The sequence below is a fragment of the Schistocerca serialis genome, chromosome 4 (genome assembly GCF_023864345.2).
Source record: "Schistocerca serialis cubense isolate TAMUIC-IGC-003099 chromosome 4, iqSchSeri2.2, whole genome shotgun sequence".
Lineage (NCBI taxonomy): Eukaryota > Metazoa > Arthropoda > Insecta > Orthoptera > Acrididae > Schistocerca > Schistocerca serialis.
Window position 1 is genome coordinate 437,413,646 of NC_064641.1, and position 19,391 is coordinate 437,433,036.

General features: G+C 41.8%; 1 protein-coding gene across 1 annotated transcript in view; it reads left to right on the forward strand.

Moving 5' to 3' along the window:
- The window catches only part of LOC126475047 (patched domain-containing protein 3), a 402,341-nt gene extending 386,724 nt beyond the window's left edge, over positions 1 to 15,617 (forward strand). The window contains exons 7-10 of the mRNA XM_050102596.1: positions 8,692 to 9,005; positions 10,492 to 10,704; positions 11,559 to 11,768; positions 13,436 to 15,617. Coding sequence (XP_049958553.1) covers positions 8,692 to 9,005; positions 10,492 to 10,704; positions 11,559 to 11,768; positions 13,436 to 14,671 — 1,973 coding nt within the window. The 3' untranslated portion in view covers positions 14,672 to 15,617. The remainder of the gene's footprint in view (positions 1 to 8,691; positions 9,006 to 10,491; positions 10,705 to 11,558; positions 11,769 to 13,435) is intronic.
- The last annotated feature ends 3,774 nt before the right edge of the window (positions 15,618 to 19,391 follow it).

The following is a 19,391-nucleotide window of genomic DNA, read 5'->3' on the forward strand; positions in this document are numbered from 1 at the left end:
GATACTCGAAACTGGTCCTTGTATGGTTATATTTTATGACTGTCGTCTAAACAAAAGGAAGAATAATTCTTACGTCAACTGAACGAACAAATGACAAACCCTGCCCCACAGGGTCACATAAATTTCGCAGGAGTATCAGCAATATGTTTCAGGTGGCAGCATTTACCATTCTCAATGATAATAAATCGTAAATAGTTTGCGAGATATAACCTTTAGATTCTCTCAGGAATGGAAATTGTGCGTATGATAGTAAATAAAATGACCTCTCCGTGATGTGTTTTGTTGTAAGTTTCCTTCCACAACTGATGTTCCAAAACACCATTGTCAGCATCAATATACTTTGCAACTTGTGTATTGAAATATGGCAACCTGCGCGAATGAACTACACTACGCTAAACCGCCAAAGAAACGCTATAGGCATGCATATTCAAATACAGACATATGAAAACAGGCACAATACGGTGCTACAGTCTGCAACGCCTGTATAAGACAACAAGTGTCTGGCGCAGTTGTTGGATCGGTTACTGCTGCCACTCTGGCAGGTTATCAACATTTAACTAAGTTTGAACGGGGTGTTATAGTCAGCGCACTAGCGATGGGACATAGCATCTCCGAGGTAGCGATGAAGTGGGGATTGTACCGTGAATATCAGGAATCTGGTAAGACCTCAAATCTCCGACATCGCTGCGCCGGAAAAAGATCCTGCAAGAACAGGACTAACGACGACTGAACAGAATCGTTCAACGTCACAGAAGTGCAGCCCTTCCGAAAGTTTCTGCAGATTTCAATGATGGGCCATCACCAAGTGTCAGCGTGCGAACCATTCAACGCAACATCAGCGATATAGGCTTCCGGAGCCAAAGGCCCACTAGTGTACTCTTGATGATTGCGCGGCACATAGCTTTACGGCTCGCCTGGACCCGTCAACACCGATATTGGACCTGGTCGGACGAGTCTCGATTCAAATTGTATCGAGTGGCTGGACGTGTACGGGTATGGAGACAACCTCATGAATCCATGGATCCTGCATGCCAGCAGGGGACTCTTCAAGCTAGTGGAGGCTCTGTAATGGCGTGTGGCGTATGCAGTTAGAGTGATACGGGACCCCTGATACGTCTAGATACGACTCTGACACGTGACACGTACGTAAGCATCCTGTCTGATCACCGTCATTCATTCATGTCTATTGTGCATTCCGACGGACTTGGGAAATTCCAGCAGGACAGTGTGACGCCCCACAAGTCCAGAATTGCTACAGAGTGGCTCCAGTAACACTCTTCTGAGTTTAAACATTTCCGCTGGCCACGAAAACTCCCCATACATGGACATTATTGAGCATATCTGGGATGCCTTGCAACGTGTTGTTCAGAAGAGATCTCCACCCTTCGTAGTCTTAAGCATTTATGGACAGCCTTGTAGGAATCATGGCGTCAATGCCCTGCAGCACTTCTTCAAACGTTAGTCAAGTCCATGACACGTCGTGATGCGGTACTTCTGCGTGCTCGCGTGACCCCTGCACGATATTAGGCAGGTATACTATTTTTTTGGCTCTTCAGCGCATATAGTGAAAGATATAGATGCTCTCTAACCAGTTTGCGCTATTCCATAAGTGAAATTTAAAACAGTCCTTGGGGCTGATTCGAGCAAATCGCTAGTGAAGTCTTTTTATTTGAACATAACTGAAGTTTACCTATCATTGTTTGCTAGCTGTCTCGATTTTGTAGGGATAGGCCCCAATTTTAGAAAATTGTCTCGTGTCGCCACATGAATATGACGTGACATCCTCAAGTCCCTACGTCATTGGTCTACTTTTACAGTTTTATCTTTTTATGTCATATTGCATAATTTTTAATTTCATAATCTTAACTTCATCATCTTATTCATCAAAGCCAATGTGTGTAAAATACACGAGAGAGCAACAAAACTGTGGTTTTTAATGTCAATATTGTTTCGCCGCCTCGATTTGTTAATAGTGTTGAAGAGTCTGTCGTATTCGTAGTTTAGTTTCGGTGTGAGGATAACAACTGACAAAAGTTAGTAAGAATTGAACATCTAACATATTAAATGCTATCTTTTGTTTAATACATACGGACTTTTTGACTTGCGAAACGTGGCAGTGTCCTGACTTTTGACTTGCCAAATGTGGTAACCCTATGCATCAATCACATTGTCAATATTATTTACACAGAAATATACAGCGATGTCGATAAAGTAAAATTTTATATATTTATTTTTATCATTGTTTCAAAATTTTGTAAATGTACAGAACAACATCGATCATTCGAATACCGATCAACCGAAAGCGTTCCGGTTGGTGAATTCCAATTTGCGCGTGCACTACGTAGAAATAGCGTTCGCGTCGAGCTGGCCAATTCGGCGTTTTCCCCTCACCCTGCCAGACGTCGTTGCTCGTGCTGTTCACAGTAGCGGTTAAAAACAAACGTGTAGCTCTAGATGTTTTTGATAAACTTAAATAATAGACCAAATAGCTTGGCACAGATTTTGCTGTAAACACAAAAATTCTGAACTCTGTCGAACATTTTTGGTCAACATCATCGAGAACATCTTTCCTCACTTTTCGATGTGCAATTAAAAAATACACATAAATCAATGTTCACGCTCCCACAAATGATAAAAATAATGCTAAAAATAGGGAAGAAACAGATGAATTCTGGGAAAACCTTAAGGATCATATATCAGAAATCCCAGAAAACAATGCAAAAATACTTCTAGGAGATTTTAACGCTCAGATTGGAAAAGAAAAGAAATTCCGCCATATTGTCGGCAACTTTCCCGCACACAAACGAACCAACAAAAATGGAGAAAGGTTAATTATGCTCTGTAAGCAGTTTAAACTCAAGCTAATGTCAACACGTTTTAAACATATTCCCAGAAAACAAAAAACCTGGGTATCTCCGATAAAGAGTATCGGAGAATTTCAAATAGATCACGTTGCCATCTCCTCCAAATGTGAAAAAAAATATTGAACACACGTGTCCGAAAATCTCTAAACCTCGACTCCGATCACTATCTCACGAAAATAAAAACTAAACTGATCCCACAAAACAAACAGAAAAGCAGAAACGGTGAATATAAAAACAGAAATAAAATAAATTTTGATCTTACAACCCTGAGAAATTACAACCTTAAGTCCAACTCTAACCTCAAGGATTTTCAAAAAAAACTAAAGACATTCTCCCCTTCACAAAACCTCCAAGAATTTCAGAACAACTTGATTGAGGCAACAGAAACAACCTTTCCAAAAAAGAGCAAACCGAGACACCCGTGGTGGGACAGCAACTGTAATGAAGTTCTGCATGAAAGACTTAAAGCCCGGAAAAAGTGGAACTCACATAAAACTGAAAACAACTTTGATGAATTTAAGAAAGCCAGAAAGAATGTCTCGAAAACTATTCGCAACACCAAGAGACAATATGAAAAACAACAACTGGACTCAATCGAAGAGAATTTCAAGAAATGCAACACGGCAGCTTGGTACAAAACATTCAACCAGAAACTCCGAGGATACCAGTCCCCTTGCCTAAACCTTATGAGAAATAATAAGACTCTCGCCACCAACAATACTGAAAACTGTGAAATCCTCGCTGAATATTTTGAGACACTCCTAAACTGCCAAACACCCATCCAGACTCTCAGTTTTACGCAACCAGAAACATTACCAACACATTCAACACCTCCGACACCAGAGGAAATCACAAACATAATCAAAAATCTCAAAAACAGGAAAGCATGTGGAGAAGACACAATTACAGCAGAAATGCTCAAGCTTGGGGGAGAAACATCAGTAGAAGCACTACACAAAGAACTTGAACAAGTATGGGAAACCAAGAAAATCCCAAGTCACTGGAAAACTGCCCTAATTCACCCTTTGTTTAAAAAAGGTGACAAAAGGGATGTTAACAACTATCGTGGAATATCGCTTCTCCCAGTCCCATACAAAATTCTAGCAAAAGCCCTGCTCAATCGTGTATCATCAATTATAGAGGGAAAACTTGGAGAATATCAAGCTGGCTTCAGAACAGGAAGATACTGCGCCGAACAAATTTTTAACCTCAAAACAACAATGAACTATTTATCTACAAGGAGCAAGAAATATTTCATAACATTCATTGATTTCAAAAAAGCTTATGACTCAATCGATAGGGACACACTCATCAAAACACTTCGAGAATATGAAATAGATGAAACAACAATCACCATAATCAAAGAAAGATTAACAAATACAACATCAAAAGTAAAATTCCAAGGAGAAATTTCACGGCATTTCGAGGCCAAAACCGGCGTCAGACAAGGAGATGCGCTGTCCCCGGTACTCTTCAACTGTGTTCTGGATAAAGTCATAGCAGAATGGAGAAAACTCACGCAAAAACATGGAGTTGAGAAAGTCCAGATTGGAGGGAAGTGCTACAAAGCCATTGAAACCAACTGTTTTGCCTTCGCTGACGATCTCGCCTGCTTAGCTTACACTCAAAAAGACACAATAAAACAAATAGAATTACTTAAAGAAACTGCTGAAAAAGCAGGCTTGCAAATTTCATTTGAAAAGACAGAAATCATTACAAATATAAAAAATCCACCAAAGAAAATAACTACGAAATACGGGAAAATACAGGTATCTAAACATTTTAAATATCTTGGTGAACTAATTCAGCCTGTGGTAAAAGGTCATCCAGCCTGCAGGGCTAGAATACAAAAACTAGAGACAGCAACTCACTACTGCAGACAAATGAATTCAAAAAAATGTATATCCAAAAACATTAAACTCAGACACTACCAGACTGTCACTAGACCGCAGATACTATATGCATCAGAAACACTGGCAAATTTTACATACACAGAACAGATAGAAAATCGTGAAAGAAGAATTGTGAGGACAATTCTTGGACATAGGAAAATAACAGATGATCAAGACAAGCCTGTATACAGACTAAAAAGCAACAAAAAAGTGTATACGAAGTGCAGCAAAATTACAGACGAAATTAGAAAAAGAAGATGCTCCTTTTATGCTCACATCATGAGGATGAACCCGAATAGGCTTACAAAACAAATATTTTCGTACATCGCAAATCTAAAAAATAAAAATTTATGGTTTATCAACACAGAAAGAGATCTAAAAGAAATGGACATAGATCAGGAAACAATATTTAACAGAAACCTTTTTAGAAAAAAACTGAATTCATTCACGGGTTTCGGTGTAAAAATTAAGAAGACTTGTGGAAATAAATGGTCTGAAGAGAGAAAAGCCGCCTTCAGCGCAAGAATGAAAGAAGTGTGGACTGAGAGAAAGAAGACTTCCCAGAAGCGCAAGAAATAACTGTTTTCACGGTCTTTAACGGCCAAATTTGTATAATAATAATAATAGACCAGTCGAAGAGAGTTCTAGTGGATCAAACTTAGCTTGGGAATGTAAAGTTGGAAATGCTAGAATATCGGACATTCAAAAGAACAGTGATGCTGTTACAAAATTTAGGAGCGTACTTGATAGTGAAGACAGAGGCTTGCAGAGAAAAACGATGAAAATGTCAGAAAGCCCGGATGTATGTAATGCAGTTTAATCATGGCTCTTGCAGATACTTAACCAAGAACAAGCAATAAATGCCCTTTATTTGTGAAATAAATGAACGAGAAACAAGGTGCTAACACTCATTTTAAATCGAATACCCGCTGGCATGGAATTAGGAGATTAGACATCCAGGAGGAAAAACTCTGTGTTGATCCTGAAGTAGCTATACAGTCTTTTAAAAATACACTACTGGCCATTAAAATTGCTACACCACGAAGATGACGTGCTACAGAGGCGAAATTTAACCGACAGGAAGAAGATGCTGTGATATGCAAATGATTAGCTTTTCAAAGCATTCACACAAGGTTGGCGCCGGTGGTGACACCTACAACGTGCTGACGTGAGGAGAGTTTCCAACCGATTTCTCATACACAAACAGCAGTTGACCGGCGTTGCCTGGTGAAACGTTGTTGTGATGCCTCGTGTAAGGAAGAGAAATGCGTACCATCACGTTTCCGACTTTGATAAAGGTCGGATTGTAACCTATCGCGATTGCGGTTTATCGTATCGCGACATTGTTGCTTGCGTTGGTCGAGATCCAATGACTGTTAGCAGAATATGGAATCGGTGGTTAAGGAGGGTAATACGGAACGCCGTGCTGGATCCCAACGGCCTCGTATCACTAGCAGTCGAGATGACAGGCATCTTATCCGCATCGCTGTAACGGATCGTACAGCCACCTCTCGATCCCTGAGTCAACAGTTGGAGAAGTTTGCAAGACAACAACCATCTGCACGAACAGTTCGACGACGTTTGCAGCAGCATGGACTATCAGCTCGGAGACCATGGCTGCGCTTACACTTGACGCTGCATCACAGACAGGAGCGCCTGCGATGGTGTACTCAACGACGAACCTGGGTGCACGAATGACAAAACGTCATTTTTTCGGATGAATCCAGGTTCCGTTTACAGCATCATGATGGTCGCATCCGTGTTTGGTGACTTCGCGGTGAACGCACATTGGAAGCGTATTTTCGTCATCGCCATACTGGCGTATCACCCAGCGTGATGGTGTGGGGTGCCATTGGTTACACGTCTCGATCACCTCTTATTCGCATTGATGGCACTTTGAACAGTGGACGTTACATTTCAAATGTGTTACGACCCGTGGCTCTACCCTTCATTCGATCCCTGCGAAATCCTACATTTCAGCAGGATAATGCACGACCGTATGTTGCAGGTCTTGAACGGGCCTTTCTGGATACAGAAAATGTTGGACTGCTGCCCTGGCCAGCACATTCTCCAGATCTCTCACCAATTGAAAACGTCTGGTCAATGGTGGCCGAGCAACTGGCTCGTTACAATACGCCAGTCATTACTCTTGATGAACTGTGGTATCGTGATGAAGGTGCATGAGCAGCTGTACTCGCCATCCAAGCTCTGTTTGACTCAATGCCCAGGCGTATCAAGGCCGTTATTACGGTCAGAGGTGGTTGTTCTGGGTACTGATTTCTAAGGATTTTTGCACCCAAATTGCGTGAAAATGTAATCACATGTCAGTTCTAGTATAATATATTTGTCCAATGAATACCCGTTTATGATTTGCATTTCTTCTTGGTGTAGCAATTTTAATGGCCAGTAGTGCATTAATAAGGAGGGTTAAAAATGAATATCTATAATACAAGCGAAACTAATTTCTTCTGGAAGAAAATGCCTACAAAATCACTGGTTACTAAGAGTGAAATGTTAGCGCTTAGTTTTAAGGCAATAAAATCAATTGCTACTGCTTTTCGTGAGACATTTAATACAAAATACAGTAGTACAGGGTGTCCCAGAAATATTGCGACAAGCTTCGAGGAGTATTGGAGGGTGTCTCGAGGAAGAAATCGAGGATAGGAACCCGTGTCCGGAAACGCCATCCAACGATGCTACAGAGCGTCGAAGTTACAGGCGCCGGCACCTGGCACTAGGCCACCACTTCGGCATCAGAGATGACTCTGTAGGCTGACGGATCGTAGGTGGAACGTCTCCAAATGTTGTTTGTTATACAGAAATCGCGAGTAATTGCTATGGTAGCCAGTGGAGAATATGGAGCTAGCTGTTGCGTAGAATAGCGCTGTCTCCTATGAATGCGCTGTTCCGTTGGTGGACAGCGGTTTCGGACACGGATTTCCAGCCGCAGTTTACTTTTCTCCTGGAACCCTCTAAATTCTCCATTGTTTCTCGGTATGCAGGAGAAAAATAAACAGCGAATGGAAACCTGTGTCCAGAACAGTCATCCACCGAAGGAACAGAGGAGACAAGACCTTTCTGCGCGCTCCATGTTCCTCCACTGTAGATCGAGGCAATCAGATGCGATTACTGAATAATAAAAGACAGTGAGGGAGGTTCCGAGTAGGCTCCGTCCTTATACAAAGTAAAGTTTGCTGCCGAAGGGGTGGCCTAATAATAGCAGGCTCCGGAGCCTGTAGGATCGTTGGATGGAGTTTCCCGACACGGGTTCCTATCCTGAATTTCTTCCTTAAGACATCCTCTACAAACCACGAAAATTGTCTCAACATTTCTGGGACACCCTGTGTATGTAAAGTTTATGTGTGATTCAGTGCTTCTTTCTTTCATATTCATATGAACAATGGTACACAGGGCTGGTTCGAGAACACTTTCCAGCACAAGCGTCTTATCACTAGGAGACCCTCCTCAACTGAGGTTGACTATATTGGCAAAAGGTTTCTCTAAATCGACAAAAGCTATAAACGTAGGCTCTTCCTACTTTAAACTATATTCCGTGATAAGTCGTAGGTTCAGTATTGCTTCGCATGTTCCTTGGGTCCTACTGAACCCAAACTGATCTTCACCGAGGTAAACCCTGAAAATAACTCGTGTTACTATTTTGCAACAGCTACAGAACATTTACACGTCCTTCACTACGTACGCAATTCTGTCTATACATGCTGGTCTGTAAACACACCAGGAAACTGTACTAGAAGATTCTTGTATTGCTGTTTGAAAGCACCATCTCACTCTTTCCACCTCCTTTGCAAATTTTCGTTTACACTGTCGGTCGAACTATGAAATAAAATCTGTTTGTGCGTTAACTTAGCTTTGACACTCCCGGTGACAAGTGTTCGAGTGTACCACTGAGTGCTCCGATGACTCTCCCGTTGCAGACAAGAAGCCCCGCTGGTACCGGTGGCTGTGCGCCGGCGGCATCGACCCCGCAGCGCCGGACGACCCGCGCGACAACGGCGAGCACGCGTGCATGGCGTTCTTCCGCGACCACGCGGCCGCCCTGCTCAACAGGAGGTCCGTCAAGGCGGTCGTGCTGGTCGTGTTCGCCGCCTACCTGGCGGGCGCCTGCTACGGCATCACCACCATGGAGGAGGGCCTGGAGCGCCGCAAGCTGTCCCGCGCCGACTCCTACTCCGTCGAGTTCTACGACCGCGAGGACTTCTACTTCCGGGAGTTCCCCTACCGCATACAGGTTAGCGCATTTCCTTTGTCTTCACAGCGGTAACAGCTGTTTTTAACATGTCCACGGTTTTGCTTAATAATACCATAAAAATGTAAACAAAGTCTTGGAGCGCACTTACAGTATTATCTAATGCATCGAAAATGCCGAAGTAGTAATGATGGATTATTATGGACTGTTACAAGTGTCAAATACTGTGCCTGACAAAAAAGGTGAAGAAGGGACCGATGGCCTCAGCAGTTTGGTCCCACAAGACCTTACATCAAAAATGTTGTGATTATACATATGTTTATACCACAAAAGTGGCCATTCTTTGCCTGTCCGCCTACCATGATACACACCGCTGGTACATGCCGTAAAATGTGAAAATATGTACTTCAAACCCATCATGAACAGACATCAAGATTGTACATTCTCGAAGACTGAATTAATAGTTCTACTTTTATCAGTAACATCACGCAATTTCTTCCAGTAATAGCTTAAAAATGAAGCATTTCCGGACATGTGACTTTTCCCCTTTATATGAGGAAACCGTTTCAACAATTTTTCGATGTATTTTCGAAATCCCCACATTACCTTGGTCGCCCTTACGCAGCCTGAGATTGTAATATACGTATCTACCCAGTCTTTTATAAAAAGACTGGAAGTTGACTCACGAGGCAGTGAAAAATGCGCCAGCGGAGGTAATAACTCGTTACAGTTTCTTACAAGAGCGAAATATTTAGGTCAACTCGTCTCACAGGTATGAAACTCTTACATAGACCTAGTAGATGAGAAATCACAATTTGATTGGAAGATTTCTTATAGAGTTATGGTTGTACCTGTCGAGAATGGCCAGGGGCTGATTTAACCATCAATAATATGTAAAGAACTTATGTACCCAAGATGGAATCGCGGTGGTACATTTTCACACTACATAGCAGTTGCTGTACCGAACACGAAGAAAATATGTAAGATTAAGAATTCATTTACCGAACAGAAAAAGGGAAAGACAGAGGCGGTTCGAAAAAGAGCTTTTTGATTTGTAAAATATTTATTTGGTTAGAGTGAGAATGTTAGTGGTATAATCATAAACTCCAAAGAGAAATTCAGAAGGAATGTTATTGATAATTTCGAAAGGAATTCCTCCAGACAATATGAAAACACATCTCGCAAGAGACACTAAGCAAATCTGTATTACTCTTTTCCATAAACATGTAGCGTAATGAGTAAGACTGTAAAATCTGAGCAGTTGTGATAAAGAGGTTAGCTATACACACACCATCCCGGAACGTGCACAAAATGGTGTAACGTTAATGGTACGCTATAAGCTACTGCCACACATCGTAAAGAGACTTTCGAAACACAAGTTTCGATGACAGTGGCACAAGACGCTGTTGATAGAGATTTATTCGTCGGACAGGGATCTTAGGCTAGACGGCAACCTCTGACCTACCAGAGAAATAGCCAATCATTATCTAGTGCAATACTGACTATGCATTGCTCTTTTGTGTTACAGGTTGTTATCACAGGAAACCTGAACTACTCTGACCGTGCCGTGCAAGACGAGATCGAGAACCTGACGCAGACGTTCGAGAACACGACTTTCATCTCTTCGCCGCTGTACACGGAGTCGTGGCTCCGCTCCTTCGTGGGCTACATCAGGAGGAACGAGGACTACCTCAACGTCAGCATCGACACAGAAGAAGACTTCATCAACACACTAAAAGAGGTCAGTCAGCTTGGGCGTAGGCTCACCTATAGTAATTCTACATGACTGTGCAGAATGGCCAGAAACAGTCTGGAAAGCTTGTAAGGGTGTTCCAGAGTAGGCTGTGCTGATAAATAACTGTTGAGAAAAAATTCGGTATGTTGCGGAGTTTACTGGTTAAGACCGTTGAAGTTAGACAATCGGAGACGGTGCCGCCAAATGTGTGCTTCATTTGGTATCCTAAAAGCGGACACGATAGCGATACAAAAATTGGACATGGGACGGTAATAAGGATCGAGCCCTAGCCAAAGACGCAGCAGTTTCTTCATGCGCCGTCACCTACGGTATGAGAACAGCTGACACTCATGGTACTCGTATCTGGCGGGCCGCTTGAATTAGCATGCGCAGCTGCCTGACTGTGGTGATCAACTCGTAAACAAGCTTTTCACGCTGTATCTGACCACCCTGCGTATGAATTACAATCCATTTTCGGCGAGTAGACGACTCATTCGTATGTATTTATAAAATAAATAACAATAATATTCTTTAAAACGGATGAAAAACAGTCTTCGTCGCAATAAAATATGGGTCGTAACACCTGCTCCGTTCACCTCCACCGCCTACCATCGTGGTATAAATGGTTTGAAGATGGTCACATTCTGAGCGAAACCGGTAACAATTGTAAACAAACATTTTATTGCGGTCAAGACTGTTTTTAATCTGTTTTAAAGTATTTTGAGCCAGACCGCTGTTTCTACACGAGAAATGTTCTCAAATATTAATCGTAATATTGTTTATACCATCATGTGTAATGTATTTGGGAATTTTGTTTTACACTACTGTTGACCACAAAACGGGTTTTCCATTTATTTCAGTTGTGGTTGTTCAAACCAAACCCGTTCTCGCTAGACGTGAAATTCAACGACGAGGGAACCAGGATCATCGCCTCTAGATTCCTGATTCAAGCTGTCAACATTTCAACATCCAACGACGAGAAGGCCATGGTGAGGGCGCTCAGGAAAATCTGCCACGAATCGCCGCTCAACGTCAGCGTCTTCCATCCGTACTTCGTCTTCTTCGATCAGGTACGCTCACAACAGTTTCATGTACAATGTACGATCAATAGTTGTAGACTGCATAATAAGGTAGTCGCTTATAGATTACACCTATCTTTTTCTTTCATTAAACATGAAACACATTTAATCCATCATCAGGGCTGTGTATATGATGGAGCTTCTCATTAACTCCCATGTCACTGTTTTCAGTCTGCTCTGATAACGTAAATATTTTCTGCAATAATAGAAGGATTATTACGAGGAATGTTCCAATACAGATTTGCATCATACTGTATGAGAAAGTAAAGCAAAATCAATGCCACTGGTAACAATTTGCTACAACTCCCATGTCACTGTTTTCAGTCTGCTCTGATAACGTAAATATTTTCTGCAATAATGGAAGGATTATTATGAGGAATGATCCAATACAGATTTGCATCATACTGTATGAGAAAGTAAAGCAAAATCAATGCCACTGGTAACAATTTGCTACAAAAAATAGAAAGACATCTGCTTATATTAGAAGGAAAATAAAGCCGGCTACTGTAGACTGTTCTCTGAAACTTAGCGCTGTAAGCAGCTGTGACGATAAAAGACAAAAAAGATAATGCCATAAATGCCTAATAGTGATACACTGGGTGGTTAAGAAACTCACGGATAAGCATTAAACAAGTTGGGGCCATACACAGAGGAAATTTTTTTGTTAGTAATCAACGTTCATAATGTTCAGAGAGAGACTGAAACTCTTCTTAACACAGGCCCTACACAACAACAAAATTCCCCCCTAAGCACTCCACTCACTATTAAGCTCTTCGTTCTATTTTAGAGTGCAGAAGAACACTGTCATTATTTTAAGAAACTTTCTTCAAAAGTTCTGTTCCCGAACATTCTGTTCTCGACGGCATTGACCATTTCATTTTCTGCTCAGTCTTATGAATATTTTTTTGAACAATATAAATGGTTGGTATGCAGACATTGAGCATATGTAAGAACAACGCTTGCAGCACCTGGTGAATATGATTAGGGTAACCTAGTAAGTTACATGTTCTGAAATGGAACTGTGAACCCACTTGGACAACTGAAAGAATATATGCTGTCACAATAATCGTTCAATTTTTCACGACCATGTCCTTGAGATTAGTGGTGTCTGTTTATTCACTAGAGGCGTTTATTTTGGATTCTTAGGACGGTATATATTTGACAATCTGACTTTTTGGTAGCACGAGTGGCAGGAGTTTTCAGTCACGCAGCATTTGAAATAGAAAATAGACGCATCCAATCAATATATGTTAATTGTATGATGTTTTGATCAAAAACATTTTAGTAGTTTCCTCACATTAAACAGAGAGGTGCATGTAGTCAGCATTGTCGGTACAAACCATAAGTTTGCACTCATGATACACTAGTGCTTTTTGTTAATGTATTTCGTTTCTTTTTGAAGATGACAAGTTACTGAAGTGCATCAGGAATCTAATAAAATATCTGCAGTCGAAACAAACATATAATAAAATTATATAAGTACATCTAAGACCATTCCTTCTCATTTTGTATTCATGCAACGTACGTGTATTTTCGATCAATATGTCTGTCATTACAGTTAACTTTATTGGCTATCAGCCTATAATGATTGCAAGAAAGGAATGGTGAAAGACTCGATAAAAGATGTAATATGTACAACGAGTTTTGTTTTGTTTTAGTTTGAATTGGTACGGCCGACGTCGATCCAGAGCATGATCATCGGAGCCTCGATCATGATGCTGGTGTGCTTCATCTTCATCCCGAACGCCCTGTGCTCGCTGTGGGTGGCGTTCTCCATCATATCGATCGAGGCTGGGGTGGCCGGCTACATGGCGCTCTGGAGCGTGCGCCTCGACTCCATCTCAATGATTAACCTCATAATGTGCATCGGCTTCTCCGTGGACTTCACAGCACACATCTGCTACGCCTACATGTCTTCCAAGGCCACGAACCCTCAGGAGAGGGTGAGGGAATGCCTGTATGCGCTGGGCCTCCCTATCATCCAAGGAGCGTCCAGTACCATTCTGGCTGTGATCTCCCTGCTGCTGGCAGGCAGTTACATCTTCTTGGTATTTTTCAAGATGGTGTTCCTAGTCATTTTCTTTGGAGCAATGCACGGCCTCTTCCTGTTGCCAGTCTTGCTGTCGATATTTGGTCCCGGTTCCTGCACGCGAAAGAAGAAGGAGGAGGACGGCGAGGCACCTGTTGAGACCCACCTGTCCGCAGTGGAGAAGGCTTTCCCACATCCCTACTGTATTCCGCATCCGTCTCTTCAGCCGGCTCACCAAAACGGGTACCCTTTCCGCAAAGCAAACGGTGATGCCGGAGTCACTCCTCAGCCGCTCTTCCTAGGTGGTTCGGCGGGCACCCCGTTCCACCACCATTTCGGGGTGCCTCTGTCTGGGCTTTCACCCTACAGTGGCGGAAAGTACACTGACGGCAACGGTGGCGGCGTAGAGAAGGATCTGGGTCTGGGAACGTCGGGAGAAGACTCCAGCGAGTCCAGCTCCAGCAAGTCTCAGAGGCGTCTGCAGAAGAAGACGACCGCGGCCGAGGAAGAAGACGAGGAGGAGGCGGCGCAGAGACGCCGCTACCAGGAAGGGTGGCGCAAGTCGTCGGCTAGTCTGGAGGTGTTCCGTAGAATCCCCGAGGCGTACAACAACTCTGGCTACGTCAGCGACGAGGAGGGGCGCGGCCGACCCCGCCATGGGCAAGATGGCGACGCCCCGCGTGGCCGCGCGCGCCCTCGCGACGACGCTCACATCCCTAGGAGGTATACCGTGCACGAAACGAACGGCGCGCACGCGCACAGCCGGCCCAGGTCCCGATCGCAGCACTCGCCGCGCACCGGCCACCAGTACCAGGTGCACTCCAGAGGCTCGCCCGGTTACCACGGCGACCACAAGTTCCGCTGACACCGCGGGCCGCCTTTCCCACGCGGCAATACCTGGACGTACGTCGGCCTGTCCAAGCTCCCGACAGTCCTCTGCCCGAAAAGCCTCAGGGACCACAGCGATGGAAACAACCTCCGGAGTACCGTGAGGACAGTTCGTCGGTTAAATGACACCGCTTACAGATCTCCATTGTAGTCCATTAACGTGCGTGAACGGTGTCTTTAAGGTGTCTTGCCTCCGTGATAATTCACGAGGTCTGGTAGGTATAACGGCTATGTTCAATACCAACTTTTTGGAAGTATAACCAGAATAATGTGGAAGAAGCGGGAAAGTAAGCTAGTTGTAACTCCTCCAGTTGTTTCACGTGGACTGACACTTTCCGTGGTCAGAATGTTCAGCAGGACGTTACAGAATACTAACAACGACTGTGTAATTTTGTACGAGTGGTTCGAGCGACGTGAGAATATTTTTTATACCTTTTATACAATGTTGTTGCGCCGTTTTCTGCGTCTCGAGAAGAGCCGCACCCCAGTACTATACGTCTTGCTCATCGACGGTGTAATCGATAAGTTAGTTGCCTGGAAACAAAACTGTGATGAACCCCTGAAAATGGAACAGTTTTGTTGTTTCCATTCGGCTAACAAGTGATTTTAAAATATACCTCTAATGAAATGGGACATTAATTGTTATTTATATTTTTCGGTAAATGTATTATCCTACAAGCAAATCTTTATATGTAGAGTGTGTATGTCAGATCCTGGGTTCTTGAAAATATTAATTTTGAAATGGAAAGTCCAATTCTATTCTTGTACTTCTTTCAGATATGCTTTGGAATTATTCTATGATAATGCTTATTTCATAATGCTCGCCAGTAAGTCTTCCACACCATTCTCTCTAATGGATCTCTTTCTCATACAGTGTAAATATCTGTAGCCAAAGACTTAAATAAATGATAGAAATTGTTCGAACTCTGGAATTCGGTTTTTTTATGTGTGTTTCCGTATTTCGGAAAATTTCGTTTGGAGTTTTTGTAGTAGTTTCAAACGCAAATGATATTTTCAAAGTTTCGATATTTCTTTTTTAATTCATCTAGACTCTACATTTTTATGTATGAATGTTTCAGAATACCAAAGTGGTGCAGAATTCAATTTCCCCCAACCAAAAATGATCCGTTTGACTCTCGAAAGCACCAAAGACCTCGAAGTATTGTTTCTATTAAACCGTGAACAAAAAAGTCCAAGCAGTTCCTTCCTTTTACAAACGAAGCGACATGCCTCACTGGAAATACTTTTGAAAATATTACGTGTACACCTACGAAAAAATTGTTGAAGGGTTGTTGAACACTTACGCGATTCTCAACAAGACACTAATGAGTTCAGAATTCTGCGCTGTCACAGTACACCTTTATATTAGTTTTTGTCATTCAACACATAAAAAATCTGAAGAAAAGTTTTAGTTACTAATTCCTGTTTTAGTGTAATCAGTGGTACGGATTTCCAACTGAGCGTCTACGAAAAGAAACTGACAACTATATTTCCACACTTAAGAGCACTCCAATTATTTTCCATGACAGGCTACCATCGTACGTGATTTCATGCCGAATCAGTTGATGTCTTCGTGCTTTATCAAAGCGTCATTTTTTTACTTAATTATTCGTTTATATTTCTACCTCCTATTTAAAAAAGGAGCATCCGATCCATGTCAAAATAAATACATATCTGAGTGATATGATCGTCTGGCCGATAACAGCAAGGCAGACATTGTGCAGCACACTATTAACAAGTGGAATATAAATTTTCTAGGGCTACTAAACCTTCTAAACGTCTTTTGGTCGAGCAGCCCACCGACGCACATAACATTATTCCAGTTTCAAAAGAAAACTTACAGCTTTAGAAAATCATAAATACCAATACGAAGCATTAGGCACGCACAGCAGTTTGAAGCCAGTAATCGACTGGAGTCAACTGGTAATGAAGACAGCCCTGTCCTAACAGAAGATTGAAGTACCAAGCATAATCTGAGAAAAATAGTCTAGAGACTTTAAGTGGAAGAAGATATCCACCACAGCATGAGGCAACATGTCAGGTATCAATCAGTATGTTTAACCTACCTACCAGCCCGCTTTGGTAGCTCGGTTCGATCCTCGCCCGGATCGGATACTTCCTCCGTTCGTAGACTTCATGTTGTGTTTTCCTTACACTCGTGACGTCATAATTGACGTTGCTATTGAGATGGCTGAAAGGGCACGGCCCTAAAGCCAATAAATTGGGAAAAAACTTCTCCACCACAGTCACGATGCTCTAAAACTATTAAACCTTTTATTCTTCCTTTATGACCCTCTTTTCTACTTTAACTGTTTTAATTAATAAGTACTTACGGGCATTTAATTTAATAAAACTCTCGAGTAGACACAACTGCGACGAGGAATTATAAGACCGTGGTGGAGTTGGGGAACCCTTGTGCTGCATGAGTGGTCAGCTTTAGTTCACGTCTCACAGAGAATAGTCAGAGCTGAGGCAAATGTACTGGTATCCCTCTTCATAGGCTCCCAGTTACAACACTACTGAGATCAGTACATTCAGGGACCTGGTAAGTACCTTTACATCAACAGTCAGCTTATGAAGCCAATGCGACACACTACCCAGCCAATTGTAACGATGCTATATTCTTGAATGTTGCTTAAATTAACTTAACTTGGTCTGGAGTTCATTTGATGAAAGAATATAACAGTTTCCAACTTCACAAAATTAATTGACAACTGAACTGCATACTCGTCACGTTAACAAAACACTGACTGACATACTTCACAGATCTCTTTGACTGACTGACTGACAAAACGACAACTCAACAACCAACTTCAAATAACACATTATTAATTTTGTACAATTCTGATGTTACAATTAAAATTTACAAAACGTATAGAAACTAATATTACAGCCAAATAAGGTATAAAATACAATATCGTATTGCATAAATTTGTATAGTTTCATCACTAGGTTTAAATATGAAAGTCGATCTGAACTTTAACTACAACAATGTGTCTTGTATTATTTTAGTTACATAATTTATTACAGTTTGGATTTGCTTACTAACATTCAGTGACAGTAAAAATCTCGTGCTTTATCCGACTGCATACGAGAAAGTTACAAATAAGGCCTCAAATTCTGAAAATCGTTAAGTTGTGTGATGTAAACAATTGGAGAGTTAATAATAAATGTAATTACAAAGGATATTAATTACAGAGGAGGGCATAAAAATAGATAACAAATGAAAATGCATCACTTGGTAATAATTTTTAAGTCGTTTCTCAAGATAATGAGGTTCTCTCTGTCAACCCACCAATCAACTGCAATTAAGGTAATTAGAGGCGCCAGCCACTTATGCCAACATTTCCACAGCCTCCTAACATTTATTACTAAATATCTGTTACTTCAACTTCTCAGCTAGGCTTTTGATTTGTAATCTGTACATAATTTTGTAAATGACAACAATCCATAGACAATTACGATAATATACGTCTTTCCAGAACAAAAAACTGTATTTGGGCAAATTGAACTGAATAATGCGTCCAAAACACACACAAAAGTCTCCAGGAAGCATTGAATCGTCCGAAAATCACCCGGATGCACAAAAAAAGGTGGTATCAGACATTTCATATGAATCTAGGGGGAGGCTGTACCGTTGTACTGTGTAGTGGTCCATTGTGCTACTGAACAAACAATTCTGCAGCAGGACGCTATAGATAAATAAAAGGGTCCACAGGATCTGTCAGCCCCTATCTGTGTCCATCACACCTGTAGGACGACGACAGACCTATAAAGGGCTCCATGTGTGTCTCTTCTATTAACTGTAGGCAGTAGCCCGTTCCAGTCCCAGGCGGTTTCAGAAGCTTGTTCGTATTAATAAAAATTTTGACATTAACTACTGATTAATCCGTTGGCCACGTAAAAAATGGAAAAGGATTTTTAGTCAGCTGTTCATCTCAGATATTTCCGGAAATGTTTAAGATATTGTAAATCTGTTTTTAGTCAGATGAATTGTGACATATCCTCAGAGCAATTGTTCATGACTTTACTAATCACAAAGATATCGGTATCAAATTCACTTTTTCAGATAGAATTATAGTATTGTATTAACTAAACGAAACACTTTTTACCTTATATAATTGCGTAGGATTCCGCGGCCAGGGTCAGTCGACATAAAAGTTTTCTGGGCTTGGTACCGCGTCATAATGTAAAAACTACTGCTGCTGTAGGAAAACCAGCGTTTCGGCCACGAATGCAGCGGCCTTCTTCTGGGTTGCAATCGTGGCCGAAACGTTGGTTTTTCTATAGCAGCAGTAGTTTTTACATTATGACGCGATACCAAACCCAGAAAACTTTTATGTCGGTCGACGCTTTACCTTATTTCACAACAATTTATTATTTTTCTACCACCTGATTTTCGGGCTATAAGTCCATTTTCTAGTAAACAACTGATACCAAACTGGCAGCCAGGCATAGATAAACACATGTAACCTTCTTAATTTATCAATTCTCGATTCATGCTACAAAAAGTTATCGTTGAGAACTATTTTGACCGAGTTACATTTCTATTATACAACTTAGTGGTGTTCATTAGAACAGCGTTACAGTAACGTGCCCTGGAGTAGAACAATGTGCACAGAAATCAGTATTTCTACTAGTATCTGTTTAGAATGAGAACGCCAAGGCTCTTCTCCTGTGTAGAAGTTGTAAGGTTG